The 25,148-nt window shown below is 50.9% G+C and overlaps 1 protein-coding gene across 18 annotated transcripts in view; it reads left to right on the top strand.

The window, feature by feature from the left end:
* Positions 1–25,148, top strand: part of BOC (BOC cell adhesion associated, oncogene regulated) — a 265,756-nt gene that overhangs the window by 223,682 nt on the left and 16,926 nt on the right. For 17 of the 18 annotated variants that reach the window (XM_059921145.1, XM_059921147.1, XM_059921144.1 and 14 more), the window contains 7 exons: positions 126–287; positions 987–1,265; positions 18,087–18,233; positions 20,072–20,215; positions 20,548–20,841; positions 21,199–21,471; positions 22,555–22,862. In XM_059921145.1, coding sequence (XP_059777128.1) covers positions 191–287; positions 987–1,265; positions 18,087–18,233; positions 20,072–20,215; positions 20,548–20,841; positions 21,199–21,471; positions 22,555–22,862 — 1,542 coding nt within the window. In that variant the 5' untranslated portion in view covers positions 126–190. The remainder of the gene's footprint in view (positions 1–125; positions 288–986; positions 1,266–18,086; positions 18,234–20,071; positions 20,216–20,547; positions 20,842–21,198; positions 21,472–22,554; positions 22,863–25,148) is intronic. The other variant, XM_059921155.1, reaches the window with a different exon arrangement.

Here is a 25,148-nt window from a genome sequence, read left to right as displayed (position 1 = left end):
ACTTTGAATGTTACCACCTGTGTGATGGAAGCAGGGGGCATGGGGACAAAGCCAGGCCCCATGGCTACCACAGGGGCGCCCCAGGCATTCTTACCATGGCTGTTTCTCTCTCTTTTTCACAACAGAGTGTAGCAGGGGATTGCGGTGCCTCTTTGAGTGACTCCTTTGGCTTATGGGACGTTGACACACCATGCCGCGTGGGATGATGAAAACGCAGAGAGGAAAGAGGCCCAAGGTCACACTTGCTTGCCTCCTCTTGGCCATGGCGGGCTGCTTCGCGAACCTGAGTGAGTGTTTTCCTTGCCTTCTCAGTGGCCCTTCTGGGAAGAACACTTTGCCCCTAGTGTCAGAGGGAAGCATCAAGCATTCTACGAGGACCCTCTATAAAAGGCCTCCTTCCTCCTGGAATTCAAAGAGCATTTCCTTCCCACTGACCTTCAGGGACACGCTCAATAATACAAGATGAGAAATGATCTCAATAACCTCATATTGGTTGTATTTTGGTATTTGAATCATTTGAAACTTATACTAGAGGAGGAGTAACGATAATGGCTGAACTCCCTTTTATTGAGCACTTACTATATGGCATTACAGCAGGCAGTTTACCTGCGTTGTTTGTCAGCTTCCCAGCGACGCTGTGAGACAAATATTATTAGTCCCATTTTACAGATAAGAAACCGAGACCCCAAAAGGCTAAAGTTCCCTGGCTCAGAAGCAGTGGCACTGGGATTCAGACGCAGCTCCTGTTCAGATCCAAAGCCTGAGCTCTTGCCTTCACACCACACTGCCACTCCAGTCTACTTTCTGGGGAAAAGGCCAGGTTGGGGAAATGGACCCAAGGTCAGCAGAGTTCTTCAGAGAAAGGTCAACTCCTCTCTGGGTTGCTCAACTCTGAAAGGCTGCCTGGGTGCTGTGCTTCTTAGCAGGTCACGCCGTTGGTTTCTTGGGGGTGTCAGTTCATCGCTGCCTCCCTGTTCTTCCTCCAGACGAGGTCCCTCAGGTCACTGTCCAGCCTTCTTCCACCGTCCAGAAGCTCGGAGGAACCGTGATCCTGGGCTGCGTGGTGGAGCCCCCCTGGATGAACACCACCTGGCGCCTGAACGGGAAGGAGCTGAATGGCTCGGATGATGCCCGGGGCGTCCTCATCACCCGCGGGACCCTCGTCATCACTGCCCTCAGCAACCACACTGTGGGACGGTACCAGTGTGTGGCCCGGATGCCTGCAGGGGCTGTGGCCAGCGTGCCAGCCACCGTGACACTAGCTAGTGAGTACTGCTCCTCTGCCCCCTCCCATTCTCTCTCTGTGCCCCACCCCAATCAAACCCCCTGTCATCAGTCCCACCATAAAAGGGGCCTTGCCAGCTGACGTTTCCAGTCAGAGAGTGGCAGCTGCCCCGTAATCTCCAGTGGCTGGGGACCTTTGTGCTCTCTGAGCAGAGGCGATGTCTGGAGTGAGCGTGTAGAAAGAAGGGAACTTGACATGGTTGAACTGTTTCTGTGGGCCCCGGAGCTGGGCCGCGCCGGGCCTTTCTACTTGGTCGCCCTGTGGTCTTCGATGTCGTTGTGCCCCCGCCCCCCATCCTCGCAGCAGTTGCAGTCGGAGCGTGTACAGGGCCACGTGTGGTCCGAACAGAGCCCGCCCATTCCCCCTTGGCCTCCTGCCTCTGTGCGGGGCAGGCATAGTCTAAATTCCTGAAACAGAGATAGTGGAACACAATGAAAAGGAAACTGTGGGACAGAGGGTAGAGAGGAAGAAATGAGGCGACAGTTTGGTCCAAGGAGGATGCCGGGAGAAGACTTCATGCTGCTCTTATAGATAATTACCACTAGGATACACTGTTGTGCCCAAGCTCAATACACACATTACCTGATTTTCTACCCATAGTACATATGGGAAATGAGACTTGACTGGTTAAATAAACTTCCAAAGGCTTATTTTGGAAGCACAGCCGCAACACCTGCTCTTATATGCGGAGTCTAGAGCCAGGACATTCACTTGGCCCTTGAACAATGCAGGGTGAGGGTCACCGACCCTCTGGGCACTCGAGAATTGGCATATAACTCATAAGGGGTCCTCTGCATCTGCAGGTCCAACCAACCTCGGGTCATGCAGTGCCATAGTATTTACTGTGGGGGAAAAGATCCCCAGCCACGTGGACCCACGCAGTTCAAACCTATGTTGTTCAAGGTCAACAGTATTAAGAATTACCTCCCCTTCCTGGTGGCTGAAGCCTAGGAAACAGGGGATCTTGTTGAGAGTTCCATGGTGTTTGGGCTTAACCTTTGAGAAGGTCTCCTGAGCTTGTCCCCTCACGACTTAGCTGAGCCTCCTTATCCCGGACAGCCCTGCTTCCACGTCACCATCGTTATCACCTCCTGGACCATGTGGTTCCAGGAGGTTGGTGGTCCTTATGTTACGGGTCACACCTAAGGCAGCCAGCTTCTAAGATGCTCCTTAAGCGTCGGCTGGGGTCCCTGAGGTGTGAGGTGTGAGTCCTGGGGAGAAAGTGGTGAGAGATGGGGGAGTAGGAAAGCAGGGGAGAAAGGACCCCGCCCTGCCCTCTGGTTTCCAGATCCCTAGAGGGACTTCGCTCCCGTGGGAGAATAGAGAATAGAACGAGGCTGGCAACGGTATTCCTGTTTCCTGGGGAACCAGTCTAGCAGCCCTGCCCTCTTCTCAGAGGAGGCCGGAAGACAGGGTGGGTCCCTAGCTACCTCCCTAGGGGAGGAGGCCAAGCCTGGGCTGCATCTTGGAGCCACTTTGCCTTTGTGGCCACAGCAGCACTCACTGAATCTGAGTGCCAGGCCTCTGGGTTAGGGTTAGGGTTCGGGTTCAATGAGGCAGGCAGGCCCTGGGCCACCTGCTGGGCCCTCCCCCCAGGTGTGCTGGTGGGCTGGGGGAGGGTGCTGGGAGAGCTGGGGGAGGAGGGTGACAGGGGTCATCTCATCATAACAAGAAGGGCTGGGCCAGAGCTACACTTCTTACCATCACAATTCTCTCGTATATTTTTAAATTATAATTAAATTGACACTCTAGAAAGTTTAGAATATATGGAACATAATGTCTCCCCACCATCCTCGTACAACCACCATCATCATTTTGGAGTATACCCTTCTGGTCTTCATCCCTACCTATATTTTTACACTACTGAATATACAGTTTCTGTCCTTATTCTCTCCCCTTTGGCATCGTATGGCAAGCATTCTCCATTGGCCATATGACCGTATTTACGTTTTCTTTTTTATTGAGTATAAAATGCATCCAGTAAAGTACACAAAATGCTCGAATGTTAAGTGAACAGCCCAACGTGTTTTTCGCGTGTACATACCGTGTAAGCACCGCTCCGGCACGCTCCTGGTTAATCTGTCCCCCATCCCCACCAGAGCAGGAGCACCATTGCTCACGGCCCTAGAACATCCCAGAGTGGCTCTATCACAGTGTCCTGAACGCTCTTCCTAGTGCTGGGCAATAAGGTCCTTGCCAGTTGTTCATTCTTACAAATAAGAGGTGCCTTTTAGCCACCTCTGTGCCTTTAGCAGCGCCGCTCCTCCAGGAGGTTTGCTCACCTGCAAATGGTCAGCCCTCGTCTGTGAAGACTTGGGAGACTCCCTAACTTGGCCTAATCACAAGCCAGGCTGAACCTCTCGTTGTTTGGAGAACGGGAGAGCTGGAGAGTAGAAGATTTATTTTGGAGCCCTCCTTCTACTTCAAGGTGAATCTGTGTGAGGAGAGACAATTTATAGCCTTTATTTTTAAAAAATTCCTGGCCCCTTCTTTCTCTGGTGCTCAAAGGGATCTGCAGTTGGCAGTGAGGACAAAGGGAATGTTTGGTTGCAACCCAAGAAGGCACAGTGAGAGAAGAGGGGGCTTGTGCAGAAGCTGAGGCGAGTCTTGTTTGAAAACCAAGAGCTATTGGCGTGTCATTTAGGCATGAATCAGAAGAGAAATGTTTGGCCCTGACCAGAAGATGGATGGAGAAGTGCTGGAAATGGGGAGAGCGCGCTTGGAGGGTCTGTGTCCTGGGGAGAGGGAGTTGGTGGGCTGGAACTACAGCCTCCCGAACTTGGAGGAGGCAATGACGGGGTGGCGGGAAGGCGGGAGCGAGGGCTGCTGTCCTTGGGTTAATGCCATGGGGGATTTGGCCCAGACTCAGCAGCTAGATTAAGTTTCCCAAAGCACATTCCTGAGCAGAATGGGGGCTGTGTTTTGCTGGGTGGCTTATGTGCGAGGGAGGCCGAGCGGTAGAAGGGATTATGGAAGGCACGGTCTGCATTTGGAGGCGAGGCCGGCAGCGGTGTGCCGGCGCTCACACGCACGCACGCACACCCACACTTGGTGTTTCAGGCTTCCTTCTCCTCCAGCCTCTCCCCAGTGCATTCAGATGTTCATCCTCAGGCAGAGCACTTGCTGTTTGGCCTCCCTGGCAGGACGCTGCCTCCTGCATCTCGGTGAACCCCTAGAGATCACTGGGGGCTTTCAGTGTTGGGGCTTTCAGTGATGGGGGCTTTCAGTAATGGGGGCTTTCAGTGATGGGGGCTAAGACCTGGCTTGCGGATTCAGGAATGCGGAGGAGGCTGCTAGCAGAACTTCCCTGGTCCAGACCACTTCTACTCTGATGCCAGGGGGGTGCACTTGAACTTTACCCCTGCCTGGTGACATCAGCCTGTGTTCTTCAGGTAAAATGGGACCACCTGAAGTCTCACCTGTGCACTCCCACCCTCTCCTCCAGGTGGTCCTGGCTGTGTGGAGAACTGCTTTTCTTACTCTCTGTGGAGGTGCCCTTCCCACTGTCTTCTGTGGAGATATTTTTTCCCTTTTCACTTAAGCTTTCTTTGTGGTGAATCTCTCTTGCTGCTAATGCCTCTCTTCAGACCATCTTGTCTAATTCTTCTTGAAATGCTTTGACTTTGCTCTCCTTCCTTACCTCTCTTCCTCTTACCTCCCTTTTCACAAGCTTTACACCCGGGTGCCAACCACTCTGCGCCTGAACCAACAGCAGGTGTTGCCCGTGGACACCGCATTCCTTGTTCCTGGACCCCGAGGCGTCCTTAGCATTGTTCTCCACACAGCACAGCACGTAACCACAACCAGTTCAGAGCTGGCATGCAGCGTGAAAGCTGTTTCCTGCCCCTTACCACTAGTCATCTACCATTCAGATAAACTCCTAATAATTCTTCATTTTTACCTTCTTTCTATCTTTTTAGTTAATTCTCCCAGTTATCCTATAATCCCTAGGTCCTCGTCATAGTTGGAAATAAAATAGGCAGTAACTGGGTAGTAATTCTGTATCTGGGGATTTTAGTCCTCAGGCTAATGTGAAGTCTTATGCTGGTGCTGTTTTAATTGAGAGCCGATCTGTAACCCCTCCGTAAGGTCTTTAAGCCCTAGGACTAGTCACGTACTCCTGAATTATCCTTCTCTGGCATCAGAGATCAGAGGCAAGACAGCTGACAGGAAAGGAAGGAGTTCCCCTTAGGCAGCTGTGTCCATGACTCTGTGCCTTTGAGGAAAGGTCAGAAGGGGACAGGGGCCCTTTGTTACCATAATTTAACCCATGAGTGAAATGAAAAGCCAAACTGGTATAATGGAAGAAACAAGAAATTTAAACCGAGGATCTTTTTTTTTTTTTTTTTTTAAGTTTTAACTCTGCCACTTAAGAGTTAATGTGGCTTTGGGCAAGTCACTTAATTTCTCAGATTGCCACAACTGTGAAATGAGTACAGTAATGATTACCTCATCCATCTTATGGTTTTGTTTTGTTTTGTTTTTTAGAGAATCAAATGAGAGAGTATATGATAGTAATATTTTCTGGCATTTTATGAAGCCTAGACTTTATTCACTCACCCATTTGGTCAGCCCCTATCTGTGGAGTGTCCTCTTGCAGAAGGCTCTGAGGCCTGTGCCCAACCCTGTGCTGCCCAACTCCATTCTGGGAGCAGCCCTAGGACGACAGAGCCCAGGGGTGGCAAAGCTTCCATCACAGCCAGAGCCAAGAGAGAGGACTGGCTTATCAGGAAGAGAGAACAAACCCATTTCCTGTGAATTTCTTAGCTTCCCCTGCACACATGTTCTCCAACCTGGGTTCCCACCTCCCCGCCACCTTTGAGAGCAGCCGTAGTGTCACTGCATGTATGTTGTCAGTGCAGCCCACAGAGCTGCCCATTTATGCTTGTGTTGGTTCACTGCTGCTTATTGTTCCAAAGAGACAGTGCTGGTTTGCGCTGGCAGGATGGGCCAACCCTGGCCCTTGGCCTTGTGAGTTCCACAAACAGAAGCCGTGACTCTTCTTACTCAGCTCCCCAGCTGTGATTCCCATCAGACACTTCCATGTCTTCTGTGCTGTGACCCTGAATTAGAACAGGCCATTAAGGATTGCTGTCGACATTTTTAAAAAATATTTCTAGCTTCCTTTATCCTTGTTTTTAGTCAGGGTTCTCCAGAGAAGAAGAACCAATCTCTCTCCCCCACTCTCTCTCTCTCTACATATGTATATAAAATGCATGTATGTATATATACACACACACATAATTATGTAAACACACATATAATTTTATGGAGAACATACATATGATTATATATACACACATATATATACATATGTATATATACACTTATATAATTATACACGTAATTTTATGGCGAACATATATATAATTATACACACACATACACACATATATATACATATGTATATATACACTTATATAATTATACACGTAATTTTATGGCGAACATATATATAATTATACACACACATACACACATATGGGGAGAGAGAGAGAGAAAAAGGAGTAGAGAAAGGAAAAACGAAAGGGAGAGAAAGATTTATTTTAAAGAATCGGCTCACACGATTGTGGAGGCTGGTAAGTCCAAAATCCATAGGGCTAGACAGCAGGCTGGCGATTCATGAGTCCCACTAGGGAACCAGCAAACCAACCATTCTCCTGAGTTCAGTATCTGGGTGTTTTGGAGGTTGGTGTCCTGCGAATTGGGGAGTGTTTAGAATTTCCAACAGCACAGTACAACCGAGTCCCTCCGGTTGAGGAGCTCTTAGTCTGATGGAGAAGGTGGACTGCATTTACATGTTAGCCATAAAGCAAGTCAGTCAGACCCACGAGTTGCCTAATAGAGATATGAACAGATTTTAATGGGAGCTCAGGTGAACAGTGATTCATTTCAGTTTCAGGGGATCGAGGAAGACTCAGGGTTGAGCCTTGAAGAATGTGTGCGGGACAACCTTTATCTCTAATTTTTTGAGTCCTCACATCCCTTTCTCAGACCTTCAACAGCGAAGTTCAGCTCTCTACATCGTGTACTTAGACCTAAGCCCAGTGCAGTTTCTTGGATGGTGCAGATAATTCCATAGTGAGTTCAGTCAGGTCCTGAAATTAGGATGAGGTAGCAAGAGAGAGACAATCACTCAGTGGCTGTATTTCCCTGGGAGGGGAAAGGAGTCTGCAGCTGAAAGCTGGGTCTGAAGATACCCACCAGGCAGAGTGTGAATCTGCCTTTGCTGGGAGAGGCAGAGAGACAGCTCCACATGGTGGTATAGTTGGAAAAGGAGAACTAACTTGAGCTTGAAATCCAACTGCTTTATGCCGTTAAGTGTTGTGTATTTTACTTTGCCAGTTGGACGAGAAAATTATTGAAAGACAGCTTAAACCTAAAAGGTACTAAGCAACTTGAGTACCTAAATAGGAGATGACTAAGGAATACCTTACAGCTCTAGGCCAAAGTCATATTAACCCTGTCTGTTTTCTACTGGATACAGGCAGAAATTCACACCTCACAAGAATTTCCCCTGGTATTCTGGTGAAATCTTCAAATGGCTTTGGCAATGCTAATCCCAGTAGGCCTGGCACAGGTGCCCAGACAAATGTGTGGAGTTAGCTCAGGGCATCATGGCAGCAACTGCCCCAAACAGCCAGGGTTCCAATTCTCTATTCAGCAACGGTCAATATTTACCAAAAGAGGACTCAATTCCATGGTTCATCTTCTCCCAAGGACATGCTTAGAACTCTTAACCTACCCCACTCCTCTCCTCAGTCTGTTCTTTGCACACACAGCCATATGCTTAAATAAAATCCTAGGTTCATTTTCTAAGCTAAGAGAAAAGGGAAGGACCACACAGTGTGTTAAGCAGGTACAACTATAGATTCAGTGAGCCAGAACACACTTTAAGAAGGCTTTTGCCCAGGAAGACGAGGGGGAGGATTGATTAGCTTGCTTGAAATCACTGGAACCTTTAAAGAACATGATGCAAGATGGTTCCTTTAAAATGAAAAAGAATCAAGAGAGCAAATGAGTTCCTTGGCTCCTTTTTTTGTGTGTGTAGAAGAGTTTAGGGATTTCTACCCTGATCTTGTTTTTTTTTTTTTTTTTTAATTAATTAATTTATTTATTTATTTTTGGCTGTGTTGGGTCTTCGTTTCTGTGCGAGGGCTTTCTCTAGTTGCGGCAAGCGGGGGCCACTCTTCATCGCGGTGGGCGGGCCTCTCACTGTCGCGGCCTCTCTTGTTGTGGAGCACAGGCTCCAGACGCGCAGGCTCAGTAATTGTGGCTCACGGGCCCAGTTGCTCCGCGGCATGTGGGATCTTCCCAGACTAGGGCTCGAACCCATTCCCCTGCATTGGCAGGCAGATTCCCAACCACTGCGCCACCAGGGAAGCCCCCTGATCTTGTTTTTAGACTTTCAACCATTTTTGGAATCTGGTAATAGTCCCAGGAACTATAGAACAGTGAGTCTGTCCTGCAAATGGGACAAAATGTTCAAATCTAAATAAAGGACTATCACTTAATACTGAGGGAAAAAAAAGGTAAGCCAAAGGAAAAAGCAAAACTTGCTGAGGCAGAAACAGCATGTTTTTTTCTTTAGGGAAAATTGTGCTTACTTTTTGGTGACTGCGCTCCTTTTCTACTTAAAAACATTGAAAAGGCGTCACAGAGTAAGACTCAGGCTGCAGCGCGACACTTAAGCCCCACTCTCAGCCCTACCCACCACCCCCTAGACCCAGCAACCCTGCCATTTCCTCAGCTAGTCTTGCACTGGTTTTTGGAATGGCGCTCCGTCCACCTGTAACAACCTCCTTTCCGTTCTCTTCCCCAGAAAGTTCCCACCTCCCTTGGGTTAATACATTCCTTCTCAGTTTTCAAGATTCAAGTATCTTCTCCTCTAAGTATCTTTTCTTGACCCCCTCGACCCCCCAAGTCTGGAGTAGGGTCCCCTCTTCCCGGCTCCCTACCATCCCGGGTTTACTTCTCTAGGCCTCTCCTGCCACTGTCTCTTTGCCCTTCACCTCTGTGACCACCACACTGCTGCACAAAGGGCCTGGCACAGGCTAGGCCTTCGGTGAATGTCTAGGGAGAGGCAGACTCCCAGATAAGATGTGTTTGAAGTCTAGAAGATCAGAAAGGGCATGCCGAAGGTGAACAAAGATTTCTTCACCAGATTATGACATAGTAAAAAATTTGAGGAAATAAACAAGAAAGGATGAAGCAACATCTTGGGATATAAACAGGCTGAAAATACAAATAGATTCAGGAAGGGTTTAGAAAAATTGATGGACGTCAGAAGCATAAAGCATTTTTAGAGGAAACTCTGGAACGTTTGAAGGGAGACGCCAGTGGAAGTGTCTCCACGTCCTCCCAGACACCTCACAGGACACCGTCAGAGAGGGTGGGTGGATGACACGGGTAGTCATTACTGCTTTTAGGACTACGTAGTTCCCAGGTGTGTGGAGGGGAAAGTGGGAACCACTGTGGGTCCCACGGCCTTCAAACTGTGCCCCTGCCTCTCTCTCCCACCTAGAATTCTGTTTGTAAAGACCACGCTGAAGGGTTCACGTCCACTGTTCCTCTGAACGCCTCCGTCTTCTCTCCTCTCTCTCTTCCTGTACAGACCGTCAGCCTGCCAAAGGCCATGCCAGGAACCAGCTCTGGCTCTGATGAGTCCAGACCACCGGGATTCACATTAATTTTCCCATTGCTAAGTTTCTAGTTTATATTCGGTTGATCAGAGAAATATGTTTGATGTGGGTTGCTGGCAAGTAAATCTTTTTTTTTTCCTTCTTCTCTCTTTCCCCAGTGTATGTTTTCAAACCATTTTATTCCTTCGTCTGGTCCAAAAGAAACTCCCCAGCTCTGCTAGCCAGCCCTACTTCACAGCAGCACTGAAGTCAAATAAATGGGATGGTCTACAGACATCTTCTCTGTTCATCTGGCTGCCAGACTCAGTGGAGAAACGGCTCCCATCCTTGATTTGTTTTCAAGGATTAATAACATTTCTCATTCTCATATGTCTTTTTAAAAATATATATATATATATTTTTAATTGGTTCAAGCCAAGAAATTCCTGAAGCATTAGGCCAGTTTACTGCAAATCATTTAATGACATTGCAAACTAGGTTCTTTTTATTTTCCTCCTTCTTCCTCTCACACCCCTCCTTTTATGCCCTCTCTCCTGTCCTGCCCACCTCCAGTCTTGACTCTGATCTTCTGCCCTCCTCCCTCTGGCTCTTTCATCTCTTCCCCATCCTCAGCTTTCTCCCACTGCTCCAATCTAGGTGCACACCCCACCTTAACTCAAAAGAAAAGAAAGAAACACAAGATTTAACAACTAATGTGTTTGGCATCTGCCAAGGTTTTTTTCTCCCCCATAGAAACTGTTTTTATTTAAATAAAAGAGAGCATGCCTTACTTTCATCAGAAAGTGTGTGTGAGAAGTTTCATGTCACGTTTCCATGGCTGTCAGGAGAGAGCTTTGGAGCCAAAATTATGCAATTGAACAGGCAGAAAAAAATCCTGAAGAGAGCAAATGTATTTGTCCACTCTTCCAGCCTGCAAAGGGAGGGCTACTCACTCCACCAACCCCCTTTCTAAGTTGCTCTGGAGATCGAGGTAACCTAACTTAGGTTGGAATGCTGGTGAAGGTGGCAGGGACTACTCCTGGGGACACCACTCTTGCGAATTGTTGTACCCTGCCTTGTGTGTTGTTTTAACTGTCTTTTCTATTAGAGTAAAAGCTCCTGTGGTTAGGAACTATGTCTTTATCTTCTTGCTATCTTTGCAGCTTCTGGCTGGCTGAGTGAATGAATCAATGGTGTCTGGAGGGATGGTATCGTGCCAGATGCCGACTGCAGAATATGCAGATTTTGCCCAGTCCTGTGGGCTGCAGTTGGGTTTGACTTCAGTGGTCTGTGTGCCAGGCCTATGGACTAGTAATAGGCTTAGTCACTACCCAGAATGCGTGGCGCCTGAGAGGCCTGCCCATCCCACGGTAAACCCCGTCCACTCACCAGGACCCAGGCAGTCCCACCTCTAACAGGAGCACCGTCAGGATCCAGCCTCCACTCCGCTTCTGCAGTCCATCACCATGGTTTTCCACTTGTAGCGCACTTCCTTTCAGAGGCTTGACCTTGGGGTCACGCCAGGCCGTGGCTCCTCAGGTGACTTGGAGATCAAGTCGTGCTGTGATTCTCTGCCCACCCGTGAAGCAGTTCACGGCACTGGGGAGCCCCTGCATTGTAAGAGCCCACACAGGGAGGCAAGGCCTAGGACCCTTCACCTGCTCAGACACCACCTCCAAGTCCATCTGTAGAGCCGTGAGCCCCGGGCTCTTAGTTCTACTTCCTTTGCACCTTTGCTGCCTTTCAAAACCTGCAGGGATGGGCCACAGGGTCAGCATGTCACTGGGGTACTCCATTAGGCAAGCTCTTTCTACGCTTTGTACCACTGGCCGTAGACGCAGCGAGCCAGCACAGGGGCACGTTGAGGCCTGGAGGCCAGGAGAGTTGGGGGTGTAGAATGATCGGTCAGCCTAGAAACTTGCCGACGGCCACGAGGCTGCTGAGCCACCCCGGCGGCGTTGCCAAGTGAGCCCAGTGCAGTCGCCCCGCGATCTGGTGGATCCCATCCAAGCCTCGGCAGATGAGTGCGGGCTTGTCCTGTGCTCCCTGAGAACAGGCAGGAGGGTAGGACGGGACTGACCAGGTACGAGAAATGCCTGGATGCGTTGAAAGCCGGAATGTTTTTAATCGCTCAGCAGCGCTCAGGGAGATGGGGACGTTGGTAAATCCAGGCAGCCTCCACCTGAAGACACCGTCTTACCTGACTTCTTTCTTAAACAGAAGCAAACTTTAATTTTCAGCCTCAGGGAGGACTCGGGGAGAAGACGATCAAATAAGGAAACTCCTTGAAAGTAAAATTTAGGTTTATTGATTACACTGGGGGCATTTTGCTGAGGCACAGTGTACCACGTAACGGGACAGGTAAAGTCTATAAAAATTGGAGGCTGAGCCTACAGTTAAGATTTGACAATTTGGTGTCATGAGAGTGAACAAACATACACTAAATATTGTCATTTAATTCATAGATCTACTGAGCCTTTTATTCGTAAAGGAAGGATCCAGGCTAGAAGGTGGAGAGAAAGAAATTCAAAAGGGGCCCAAGTTGAAACTTGTCAATTTGTAGCTTCGCATACGATCCTGGTGATGGCAGCCACACCCCGACATGCCTCTGAAAGTTTATTTTCCTTCTTTTTTCCCCATAGCCAAGAAGGTAGGAGCCTGATGTACCCTGTAAATGTGAAGAGGAAACTCAGAGCATATTGCATGTTTTGTGTCTGAACAGATCCCTGTAATCTGTGTATCCAAGACTCCTACGGAAGTGATATATCAGAAGATATATGTTCTGTTAAGAAATGGAGTGCTTAGAAGGCAAGGAACTGGGCAGGGTTCCATATGGAGCCTGAGATGTTATGGGCTTTCTCAGAAAGCACGAAGTTCTGTGACTAATAAAGAAGGTCCATAAACCCAGAGATGGCCTCAAAGACCAGGGCTTCTGACCTGTTGAGAGCTGAGAAACAGGAGTGAGCCTACTGACATTTGATTAGTGCCAACAAGTTAATAAAATAGTTGGAAGAATACACAGAGAGGGGATGCAAAAGAAGGGTCTGAGGGAAGGTAAGAGGATTAAAGCTGCAAAAACACTCCTCTAATGGATTTCTCAAACACACCAGCCAACAGGCAAGGGCAGGTGTCCTGTCAAACCATTTCCCCCAGGAAACCTGATCCATCATTCTGCAGCGAGGCCTGAGGCCGGCGAACCCCATTTGTAACTGAAGGGCCTGCCCCCCTATTCCCAGCGAGGCACTCTGAGCAGCCCAGGGACTCGCCGGGAAACTGGCCTTGCAGACAAAGGGGCCTGAGAACAGGCTGCTTTCCTTCATATGCAGCCAACTAGATCTCCCTGCATCTGCCTCTCATCTGGTGGCTGATGAGGCTGTTATTGATCACAAAGCCTCTGCCCCTGCCCTGGCCTCCTTCCTGCCCAAAACTGCTAGAAAAGGGGGTGCTCTGATTTTCAGATCGTCCATCACTTCATTACTCTGCCTTTGATCCCTTTTTAGTGAAACTCAACTTTGGCTCCAGCAGCCAAATTGGGAGCATTTGTCTAGTGAAGCAACAGCTAAAGCTTAAGCTTTGGGGGGACAGGGCCAAGGACCCAACTGCTGCTTATTTGTTTTGAAGCCAGGAGGCTCGCCTGCCAGTCGGCCCTTGTGGGGAGCTGGAAGCCCAGCTGGGGTGTCCTGGGTCCTGCCCGCATGGGCTGTCGTGCACATGTTGGCATCAGAACAGAGGGGCCGTCTGCCGCATGGCTGACCAGTGCCCCCGCTGTTGCACACACAGCCTGCTGTCTCCAAGGCAGCAGTGGATTGTCAGAGCGTGCAGAAGGCACCAGGAGGGGCTTAAGGGGGAGTGCATAGTGTTATCTAGTGTTGGGGCAGTGAGGTGGGTACGTGGAGGACAGCGTGCTCCGTGCACGGACAAGACCTCAATTACAATGGGGCAGAAGCCAAGGGCTAAGCTGGAGATGGCGTTCTGATCCCAGACTCCTTTCAGTTGCTCACATCTTTCTTGCAAAATGATCTGTTAGGCTTAAGTACATTCTTGCTTGAGGCAGATTTTCTTAGAATGAGGTGAAGGAGGAGGGTGAAACAAAAACTCAGAAACTCTTGGTGGAGTAGTTTTTAGATTTGTTAGAGCGTGCGTGAGAGTGCTTCTCAGTGACTGAGGAATTTTTCCAGGTGCCCCTGAGCTCACGATCGCTCACAGCTCACTTCGTGGGGAGCCTCCTGACTTGGCAGGTAGGGCACACCCTGTGCTGAGGAGGGTTAAGACCTTTGCATTGCTGAAGTGCCTTGCTTGGGAAAGCAGATAGCAACATCCAGCTAGAACACACCGAGCACAGGCAGTCCACCCTTCCCACAGTCCATACCTTCCTCCTCTCTGGGAGAAAACACATCCGCTCTCTTGGCTGAGAGGCTCAGCCAGGACTGGGCTACAGATTTTGTGGGGCTCAGTGCAAAGTGAAAGTCTTCCAAGCGCAGGGCCCGGCACAGCTGCACAGTGTGCATGCCCACGAATCTGGCCTTGGGCACAGCCTTCCAAACTAGTCACTCAACAAGGACTAAATGAGCATGGTGCATCCTGAAGACAGTGCAGTGGGGCTTGGGGCGGGGGCATGGAGTGCAAAATTAATAGGTTGCCCGCGAGGAGTTTGCAATTTAGTTTGGGTTGGATATCACCAACACAAAATTAAATAATGATGAGATAATTCTTTAAAAGCTCAGAAGGCCCTGCACCCACCCAAAGGAAGGAATCCATGAGAGAGCTCACCTTGACCCCCAGGAACCACTGGTTCAGCCTGGAAAGCAAAATGGGGCCATAGAGATGAATCAGGCATTCTGTCATTGTTTTTGCCACACTACTCGGTCAACAGCATGTATTTCTTCTAGAGTACTTTTCATTTCAGTTATTCTTCAACTGATTGGTTGTTCTTTATATTTTCTAATTCTTAGTTAAAAACGTCTTGCAACTTCTTGCTCTATGCATCCATTCTTTTCCCAAGTTCTTGGATCGTCTTTATGATCATTACTCAGAACTCTTTCTCTGGTAGATTGCCTATCTCCACGTCACTCAGTTGTTCTTCTGGGGTTTTATCTTGTTCCTTTATCTGGAACATATTCCTCTGTCGTGTCATTTTGTCTATACTTCTATTTGTATTTTTATGTATGTGGAAGGTTAGTTATGTTCCTCAGCCTTGGAGAAGTGACCCTCAGTAGGGGATGTCTTATGTATCCCAGCAGTACCCTCCCCTCTTGTCACCTGGTGGCCAGGGACCAGCTGGTCCCAGGGTAGGTCCAGACCTGTGTTTTTGGACTCAGTTCCGCAGGCTATGTGACTGTTTTTCTTGCTTCTGGTGTCTGCCCCCCCCCCGGTGGGTGAGGCTGGTCTAGAGGCTTGTGCAGGCTTCCTGGTGGGAGGTGCCAGTGCCTGCCCACTGGTGCGTGGAATTGGGTCTTGGCCATCTGGTGGGCAGGGCTGTGTCAAGGAGCGTGTTTAGAGGTGGCTGTGTGCTCAGGAAGTCTTTAAGCAGCCTGTCTGTTGATGGGTGGGACTGTGTTCCTGCCCCGTTGGTTGTTTGGCTGAGGCGTGCCAGCCCTGGAGCCTGAAGGCTGTTGGGTGGGGTCAGGTCTTGGTGCTAATGACCCAAGCAAGATGTCAGCCTTCAGATGAGTAATCCCGATACGTTCGCCGCCAGCTTTTATGTCCCAAGAAAGAGCCACAGCCACCCCCAGGAGACCCTCCAAGACCAGCAGGTAGGTCTGGCCAAGGCTCCTATGAAGTCACTGCTTTTGCCCTGGGTCCCAGTGCACACAAGACCTTGTGTGTGTCCTCTAAGAGTGGATCTCTGTTTCTCCCAGTCCTGTGGAGCTCCTGCGATCAAGCCCCACTGACCTTCAAAGCCAAATGTTCTGGGGTCTCCTCCTCTCGATGCCAGACCCCCAAGCTGGGGAGCCTGACATGGGGCTCAGAACTCTCTCTTGTTCCCGTGGGAGAACTTCTGTGATATAATTATTCTCCAGTTTGTGGGTTGCCCACCTGGGGATATGGGATTTGATTATATCTCAAGTGGGCCCCTACTACCATCTTGTTGTGGTTCCTTCTTTGTCTCTGGATGTAGAATATGTTTTTTTGGTAGGTTCCAGTCTTTTCTACTGATGGCTGTTCAGCAGTTAGTTGTGATTTTGGTGTGCTCGTGGGAGGAGGTGAGCTCAAGGTCTACTCTGCCACCTTGTCCCGACCAACGGCATGTATTTCTTATTCCACATTTATTACACCTATTTTACCTCTTTCCTGTGACCCTGGAAGTAATCACTCAAGAAACATTCTATTTTCAAAATATCCAAACTTAGATAAAGGTTGGCCACACTTGGATAAAAGGTTCATAGAAAATTTGTTGTGCTAAGCCCTTGAGCTCATACTATAGACCCAACTCAACTATGAAACTTGATGTCACAGGCAACATGCATGGGCATCTTGTACCTGACTTGAGGGGCCCAGCTCCAAGAGAGTCACTCATTGGTCATTCAGCATTCACTGAGCATCTACTTGCGCCAGGCACTGGTTAGGTTCAGAGGACACATAGGTGAAGAAGGCTGGGTTCCTGCCCCTAAAAAGTTCACAATTGAATATTGGAATCAAGGGGACAGTGATCCTTTCATAGAAATAAAAGGGCTTTCCTGCCCTGCTCTGGCTTGGCTTGACTAAGAACTTCTTGAAAGTTCCATTAAATGGGAAACCTTTTGACCTCACTGAGTGCCTTGATCACTGAGCTCTCCTCTGGTGACAGTAGTTTGTTTTTGGTAATTAGCTCATGTCTTCTGTGAGAAACCTGATTCCCACCGCTCCTTTTGCCTTGTCTGGGAACCAACCACTCAGGCAGGTGGAGTCTTGCCATGAACTGCAGTTACGCTGCGATAGTATCAGTTCTCAGGAGCCGATCAGAATGTGGTGTGGTCAGCACTCAGAGATGGTGCCTCCAGGGCTTTCTAAGTACCTTTATGGAGAGAGTGTCTGGGTAAATATTTTCATCTCTCTTACCTTATTCTCTATTAGTTTTATTTCCTCTCTTAAATTAAATTTAGCCACAATCCTGAAAACCAAATTTGGAATGTGGTTTCGTTGCACAAATGGCCCATTTTGTTCAGCAACAGCAGTGACTTGGCTCAAAGAGAGTTTTGTTGTTTGGACCGTTGGATTGTTTAGGAAACATCCTGCTTTTGTTCCAGATGGATCTCCATCCTCCCCAGTTTAAATCCCAGTCTTCCTGCCACTGAGCTAAGTCAGGAGAGACTGCAGCCTGGTGTCAGGACCCTCGGCTTGCCCGCATTCCACTGCCATTAAGCCACACTGGGGACATCCCTCTTTGCCTTAGAAAATCCTTCAGGCATCCACAGATCCCCATCCTTAGCCCTGAGAAAGAATTAGCCGTGACATGACATGTAGTCGGCTCTCTGAACCTGCAGGTGGAAAATCCGAGGATACGGCAAGCCGACTGTAATCGTTTTCCAGCACAATTTTATATAAGGGACTGGAGCATCCGCCGATTTTAGTATCCACTGGGGCACCTGGAACCAATCCCCGAGGATACTGGGGAGGACCGCATAGCTCCTGGGTAGCAGGAATCAGCCTGCTGGTTGTAACCACGGTTAGCAATTGAGCAGAATCTCGGGCCTTTCACTTTTCACTGTGGATGTCTGAGGAGAAGGCGATTCTTGATTGAACTGGAAAACAGACATAAGCATTCTCTATCGTTGTTCCTTTCAGTCTCCATGAGCTGTGCCGGGACATCTGTGCCTTGACTTTGACCCATTTCCAGCCAGGCTCAGTGGGGCCGATGGGCTGCCAACTTGCCCCCCATGTCAGTGTAACAAAAGAGGCTGGTCTGCGTCACAGGCACCACTTCATGCGATTCTCTACACCCTGCCCCCTCAGCTTATACACACCCAGCTGAGCCCCCCATGCAGTGACGCGGGCCACACATTCCCTCCTGTAGACTCCTCTAGACACCAAAAGGTTGCAGGAAGGACTCGGAGCACCCCCAGAGCACCCCCAGTGTGTGAGCTTCCTGCAGCTGTTGATTGTGACTAAAGACACTGAGGCACAAGCCCACCCTGAAATGTTGCACTGTCTGCCTCTCTCCTCCATCGAGGCCCAACCGGCCCCTCCCCTTCTCTCCACAGATCTCCAGGACTTCAAGTTAGACGTGCAGCACGTGATTGAAGTGGATGAGGGGAACACGGCGGTCATCGCCTGTCACCTTCCTGAGAGCCACCCAAAAGCCCAGGTCCGATACAGCGTCAAACACGAGTGGCTGGAGGCCTCCAGAGGTGAGTGAACAAGCAGGAGCCCAGCGGCCGGGGCCAGGAGGGAAGCTGGCCGCCTCTGCAGCGCTTCCCAAACCCCCGTCACCACACCGGCAGCCCCCTCCCCACGCTCATCAGCTGTCTTCTGCCCTGATATTTAGCCCTGTGGGATCCTGAAGGGATTGGCCTCCGTTGTGGAGGTCCCCTGAACCTGTCGCGAGGAATCCCTTCATCCTTTGAGGCCCTGACAGGTGTTGCTGAGCTGCTGCCGTTGGATGAGGGCTCAGACTCTCCCTGTGCAAGCTCCCCGCCACCAGGCACTGCACAGGAGGGCTGCCTGATGTACCAGACATTCCTGGAGCGGTGGGGTTCCCTGGGGGGAGATGGGGCTCTTCCCCGCACAGCAGAGCAGTCTTTAGTGGAGCTTGAAATATTCCCTCTCCCCTTCTTCCTGGTGACGCAACCGTCTAAACAGTCACAGCTTCCTGCTAAGTGGACGTGACAGCTGGTCCAGCGGCGACCGAGCTTTCGTCCACAGAGTGCCAGCGGGGAGAGAAGCTCTCTCTCAAGGCCAAGTCGTCAGCTTCTTTCCACAACTGACCTGCACTCAGGGCCAAGTAGATCCTATGGCTGGACCCGACACTTCCAAATGTGTACCTTTGTAAATGTCCTAGAGATTTTAAAATATCTTTGTTAACTTTCTGGTTATGAAAGGGGAGTATATGTTTACTATAGAAAATACAAAAAACTTTTTTTTTAAGGGTAAAAAGCCTAATCCTGCCACTCAGAAATAACCGGAGACTGAGAAGAGTATGAATGTCTACTGTCCCTAGCAGAAGCCTGGCAGTAGCCCCTAGAGAAGGCCTGCCCATCCCACAAGAGTCAAGGGCTTTTTCCTTTCCATCTGGCATTTGCCTAAGCAGCTCACACCTGGGGCGGCCCAGTGACAGGCAGGCACCAGACTCAATGAGCCTGGACTGCAGGGACATCCAGATTGCCAAGGGCAGGCCACCAGGAAGCTCAAAGCTGATGGCCAGTGCTTTGCCTGCCAGGAAGCTAAACACCAGCCCCGTCACCAGGTGTACTGTGAGTCGCTGTGAATCTGTCGCCTGTGGGAAGAAGCTGAACTCAGCCCTGGGACCCCACCCCCATGGCACCCCTGGTCCATAAGCAGACAGAGCCTAGCAGGCCAGTGATGCAGGGGGAAGGGCTTCAGTGGTATTCATGGAGAGGGTGGGGCTTGGGGGTTAGAATATCCCTCCCTGGCTGCAGAAATTCAACAGTGAGATGGCTCAGAGCTGTGACCATGGCAGAGACTGATGGGAAATTCTAAAGTCAATTCCCTCCTTCCTGGCGGCTTGCAGGGATGATCAGCTCATCTCCCATGTATGCAGCACGGGCCTCTCAGTCCTTACAGATGGCTCCGAGGCAGCGCACATCATGCAGTTTTGCAAATGAGGAAACAGGATCTGAGAGGTTCATTAACTTGCCCAAGATCACACAGTTAGTACGCGGCAGATCCAGAGCTTGAGTCCAGGTCTGGCAGATCCCAAATCCTGCCTCCTCTCCATGGCACCCAAGCTCCCTTAAAAGTCACAAAATGCTCTTCCACAGACCTGTGTATGAACTTGGGATGGTGGTGGGCTGTCAGCCAGCCAGTCTGTTAGCTGGTTGGTTAGTGTCACTCCCGACACTTCCGCCCCACGAGGTGTGAGGTTTTATGGGGAGAATAGCATTTTCAGTTTGGGCTTGTTGGAATTCAGGTATACAACTTCTGACTTGTGCCCTACCTGCCCCTAACCTTTGCGGGAGCTGCTGAGTGCAGTATTCTGGGCCCCAATTCATCCCTGTCCTCTCTTCAGATAACTACCTGATCATGCCATCGGGGAACCTCCAGATTGTGAACGCCAGCCAGGAGGACGAGGGGATGTACAAGTGCGCTGCCTACAACCCAGTGACGCAGGAAGTGAAAACCTCGGGCTCCAGTGACAGGCTGCGCGTGCGCCGTAAGGGGAGGGTCTCATTGATGGAGGGGGGCTGGGGCCGGAGGAGCATCCGGCATGAGTTGTGTTGATGCTATGCTCCACTGCTGTCTCATTTCTTCCTCATGGCAGCTCTCTGCAGGAGGACCTTGATTCCCCTAAGGAAACCAGAGCCCAAGGGAATTAGTATCTTGCCCCACATGACATAGGTCCTAAGCCCCTGAAGAGCTGTTTGCTTCCAAATCCACAGTCTCCAGGCTGCCCCCTGGGGCTGGGCCACCTGAGCCAGGGCGGAGGGGAGCCTCTGCACCCAGTCCTGGTCCTACACGCTGTCCTTCCTCTCCTTGCCCCTCCAGGCTCCACTGCCGAGGCTGCCCGCATCATCTACCCACCAGAGGCCCAGACCATCATTGTCACCAAAGGCCAGAGTCTCATCCTGGAGTGTGTGGCCAGTGGGATCCCACCCCCGAGGGTCACCTGGGCCAAGGACGGGTCCAGTGTCGCCAGCTACAACAAGACACGTTTCCTGCTGAGCAACCTTCTCATCGACACCACCAGTGAGGAGGACTCCGGGACCTACCGCTGCATGGCTGACAACGGGGTTGGGGATCCCGGGGCCGCGGTCATCCTCTACAACGTCCAGGTGTTCGGTGAGTGTCTTCTGTACGCCTCCTTCTCCTCGGCCTTCTCTTATCTGCACGGCTTCTCTAGAAGCTCATAAGCTGAGGCTCAGACAGGGTCACGTGCCTTGTAAAGGTCACGTGCCAAGCGAGTGATGGAGGAGAACTGAGAGAGTAGGAGGCCTTGGATCCCAGGGGCCAGGGTGTAGGGGCCCGGTAGCCCTTCCCTGTCAAGACTCTGATGGAGGAGACATGGGACCTTTTCTCTCCTCTACCAACATCATGGGGAAGGAGGGAGCCTTGCCCAACAGCAGTCCCCTCCCCAGCCTGTCTGGGCCTGGACGGAAGGGCTCAGCCTCTCTTACCTCTGCTCTGGTTTCCTGGCAGAACCCCCCGAGGTCACCATGGAGCTGTCCCAGCTGGTCATCCCTTGGGGCCAGAGCGCCAAGCTCACCTGTGAGGTGCGAGGGAACCCCCCGCCCTCCGTGCTGTGGCTAAGGAACGCCGTGCCCCTCACCTCCAGCCAGCGCCTCCGACTGTCCCGTAGGGCCCTGCGGGTGGTCAGTGTAGGGCCCGAGGATGAAGGCGTCTACCAGTGCATGGCCGAGAATGAAGTCGGGAGCGCCCACGCTGTGGTCCAGCTGAGGACCGCCAGGCCGGGTGAGTGCAGCCCAAGGGTCTGAGATTCCAGCTGAACATTTATAGAACCCTTTTCTCAAATGGAATCCAGCTTAAAACCCCAGTATATAAAATAAATAAAAGTGGCTTTTAGTTGTAAGTTTAAACTTACATTGACTTCCTAATAAGTCAGAAGTGCAGATTTTCAGTAGTGCAGATGACCCATTTAAACACTGTATTTAAAAAAAAAAAAAAAAACCTTTTAAATTAGTTTGCAGAACCTGTGGCTTCCTAGAGTTCCGTGGAACCCAGTTGGACAGCCACTGGTCTAGCACAAAGAAAAGCACCTCTGTCTTTCTTAGTTTGATTCATTTCAGTTGACATCTGCATGGATTGAGCAGTTGCTCTTTGCTCAGCACTGGGCCAGGCAATGAGGGGGGATGCAGAGACCCTACCCTCAGGAACTTTCCTAGGGAGGAAATAAAACTTACCAAAGAATCAACTGGAGAAAAATACAGCAAGGAGTAATGCTGATTCATCTTTATCAGGAGCCAACCTCCTGCGCAGGAGGTCAGGGAGCAGAAACTAGTGTTGGCGGAGTCTGTGGACGCCTCCTGAAGGAGGAGCGGCCCCTCCCGCCTCTGAGAGTCTCAGACGTATTTACATGCACAGTTCGCATCTCCAGGTCCCCACGGTGGAGCAGGGAGAGGCCCACACTGTCCCATGGTGTGGATCCCACAGTGAAGGGGACACGTCCCCACACCCGCACAGATGTGAGAAAGAGGACGCAGGTTCCTGCACCTCAGGAGCAAATTGAGATGGTTCACTCAGACGCACCTGGTGCAGACACAGGAAAACAAGCCGGCGGCGAGAAGCCCAGGCAGGGGGCATGCGGCTGCCTTTCCCTCCTGGCCAGGCTGGGGCACAGCCCTTTATCCTCACGGAGCCCGGCTGTGTGTCCAGTGGGCTGATGGTCCCCTCAGGTCCTAAGCCAGGGGCTCTTCCTGCCCTGGCAGCCCTTCCCTCTGACTTCTCCCTGTTTTCTCCGTGGAGACAGCAGCTCAGCAGGTGGCCAGGGGACTAACTGGCTCTTCCTTACCTTCTCCTTCCTGCTCTGTCCTCCAGGCACCACCCTGAGGCCATGGCGGGTTGCTAAGCCGGCCACTGCCACACCTCCTGTGCCGCCCCCCGGACCCGGAAGCCCTGACCAGATGCCGAAGGGCCAGCCAGGGCCCCTGAGGCCGCCGGCGTCGGCGCAGCCAGCCCCCTTGCCGTGCCTGGGAGAGCAGGGGCAGGCGGCTCCCGCCGAGGCACCCGTCATCCTCAGCTCGCCCCGCACCTCCAAGACTGACTCGTACGAGCTGGTGTGGCGGCCTCGGCACGAGGGCAGCGGCTGGGCACCGATCCTCTACTATGTGGTGAAACACCGCAAGGTATGGTGTCTGGCATTACGCCTGCCTCTCGCTGAGGCTGGGCAGGGGCCTCCGCCTGCCGGCCATCTCCCCTTGAGCTCCTGAAGCCTGGATGAGTCGTCTCCACTGCTGATCGTGACCTTCTGATCCCTCCGGCGTGCTTTCTCCCCACCTCCCGGGAAGCTGGTTGTGAGAGGGGCATCTGGGGCCCTGCGAGGCCTGGGAAGACGCCGCGGGTGCGCTTCCAGGTCTGGGCCTCGCGCACCGGCTTCTAGTACCGAGGAGAGTTCGCAGGCTCCCTAATGACCACCCCCATCCTCCCCTCTGCCGTTGGTTGTTGATGTTTTGTTTTCTTTTTAATCTAAGTAAGCTCTGCTGGTGCATACCTGCAGGAACCCAGGCGTGGCAAGCTAGCTCTAGAGCCAGGACAACAAATATCTGTGAGCAAGTGTTTTCTCTGAGGGCTGCAAAATACCGCCTCAGTTCTCAGGATTCCTCCTGGCTCAGGTTTGACAAGCAGGCCTTTGAGCTAAAAGCACATCGTGTTGTTCAGACCTCAGCTATTTCTCCTTGGCAGAAGGAAGTCTGTCCAGGTGGATGTGTTGGGAGCTGTCAGGGAGGGATCGGGGACAGAGCTGGGCCGGCCCACCCTCTTAGACACTCTGCCCTCCGAGGCAGGACGAGGCCCCCAGGCTGCCACCCCCGTTCAAGGCTGCACTGTCACCTGCTGTGACCCCTCAGGGGAGAAGGACATGAAATTCCCCTTAAGAAAATATCCTTGAAAACATTTCTGTTTATCCCAGGTGCGTGCTGGTTTTTTTTCTAAGGCCATTAGACGGTAGAAAATTATTGTTCTTAATCTATTTTTAAAAATCTTATTTGATAAGTAATAATGTATCATAAACGCCAGGTTTTATTATGCATTTCTTTAGTTGTTGCTAACAAAAGTGCCATGTGCACTTGGTAGAAAATACGGAAAATATAGGAATGCGGAACAAAAAGCATTTATCAATTTGCCTCCCTCTCCAAAAAGAAACAAAACCAGCGAAACTCAGTGAAAGGTGCCGCCTAGGCAGAAGCTGTGCCCCTGCTCTGGACCCCAACAGCCCCGTCGTTCTGGTCTTCCTCTTAACACGCTCTCCGATGAGACCTCTGGTCAGGACAGGTCCACAGAGGCACCTAAGGCAAAGCCGCCTCCTAGGTGGGGGTCGAGAGGGGGCAGTTTCTAATTAACCCTCGGCCTGCTGGCCTCTTCATAGGCAGCCAGCAAAGGGGGTGGATGAGTTTTTAACAAAAAGCAGTGTTGTTCAGCCCAGGTTATGGGGCAGGGCTGGTCCTAATCCTCATTTCACCGTGTAACTGGACACCTCCATCGCAGAGTTGGAGACAAAGATCAGGGCAGGCCAAATGCTCGTGGTCCCCAGGAGACAAGAACCAGCATGAGAGCAAGAATAATATTTTTCGGGCCAATAGGTGGCCATGAAACGGCCTCACCACGAGGCAGGCTGGCAAAGGCCACACGAGGTGATCCGGAAACGCCAGGCTGAGGCTGCATTCACCCTCTCAGTATGCGTGACAGTGACTAATTACCATTCCATTTCTTATTTTCATTTCTGAGCCCAGTGGAAGTGAGGCCAGCGCTAGGAGGCAGAGGGAGAAAAGGGGCACAGGGGAAGTGAGAGGACAGTGCCCCGCTGGGTCTGGCTCCTGTTAGGCTCTGGCCCGTGGGGCACTTGGAGCTGTTAGGTGGACATTGCCAAGGCACAATTATGTCTTGAAAGCAGTTTCATTCTTGAGGGACTAACATGTCTTCAAGATCATCACACAGGAAAGGATTTTGAAAGCAAAAATCAGCATTTGGGTTGTGTTTTTTCAGCCCCTCCCCTCTTGCTGGAGACTGGAGTCATTCAACTCATTTTCACTTTTTCACATGCATGAAGCCAGCTTTCATTTCCTGGTGCATCTGCAGACCCTGGGCTACTGTGTTTGGGTTTCCAGCACGACTGGGGATTCTCAGTTTGTAAAAACTTCTCCCTTTGGAACAAGTCCTGGAAGCCTGACATGAATGAGCCCAGACCATCCCTGTCCCTTGAATAGTAGGTTTTGTTCTATTTTGGAATATTCTGCTTGGGGATAAGAGCTTTTCCTACCAGCTGTTTAATTCCTTCAGCAAACCACAGCTTCAGGCCCCGGCAGGCTCTCGGAGATGTGCAGTTAGCAGTGAAGTCTGTGTCCTGAAAGGTGGGTGGATGAGATGAAGCAACCTTTCAGCAATGCCTGTCCGGAAGCCTGGAACTCTTTTTTTTT

This window comes from Balaenoptera ricei, chromosome 4, assembly GCF_028023285.1.
Source record: "Balaenoptera ricei isolate mBalRic1 chromosome 4, mBalRic1.hap2, whole genome shotgun sequence".
Classification (NCBI taxonomy): Eukaryota; Metazoa; Chordata; class Mammalia; order Artiodactyla; family Balaenopteridae; genus Balaenoptera; species Balaenoptera ricei.
The sequence above is the reverse complement of the archived record's forward strand: the minus strand, read 5'-3'. Positions and strand labels throughout refer to the sequence as shown.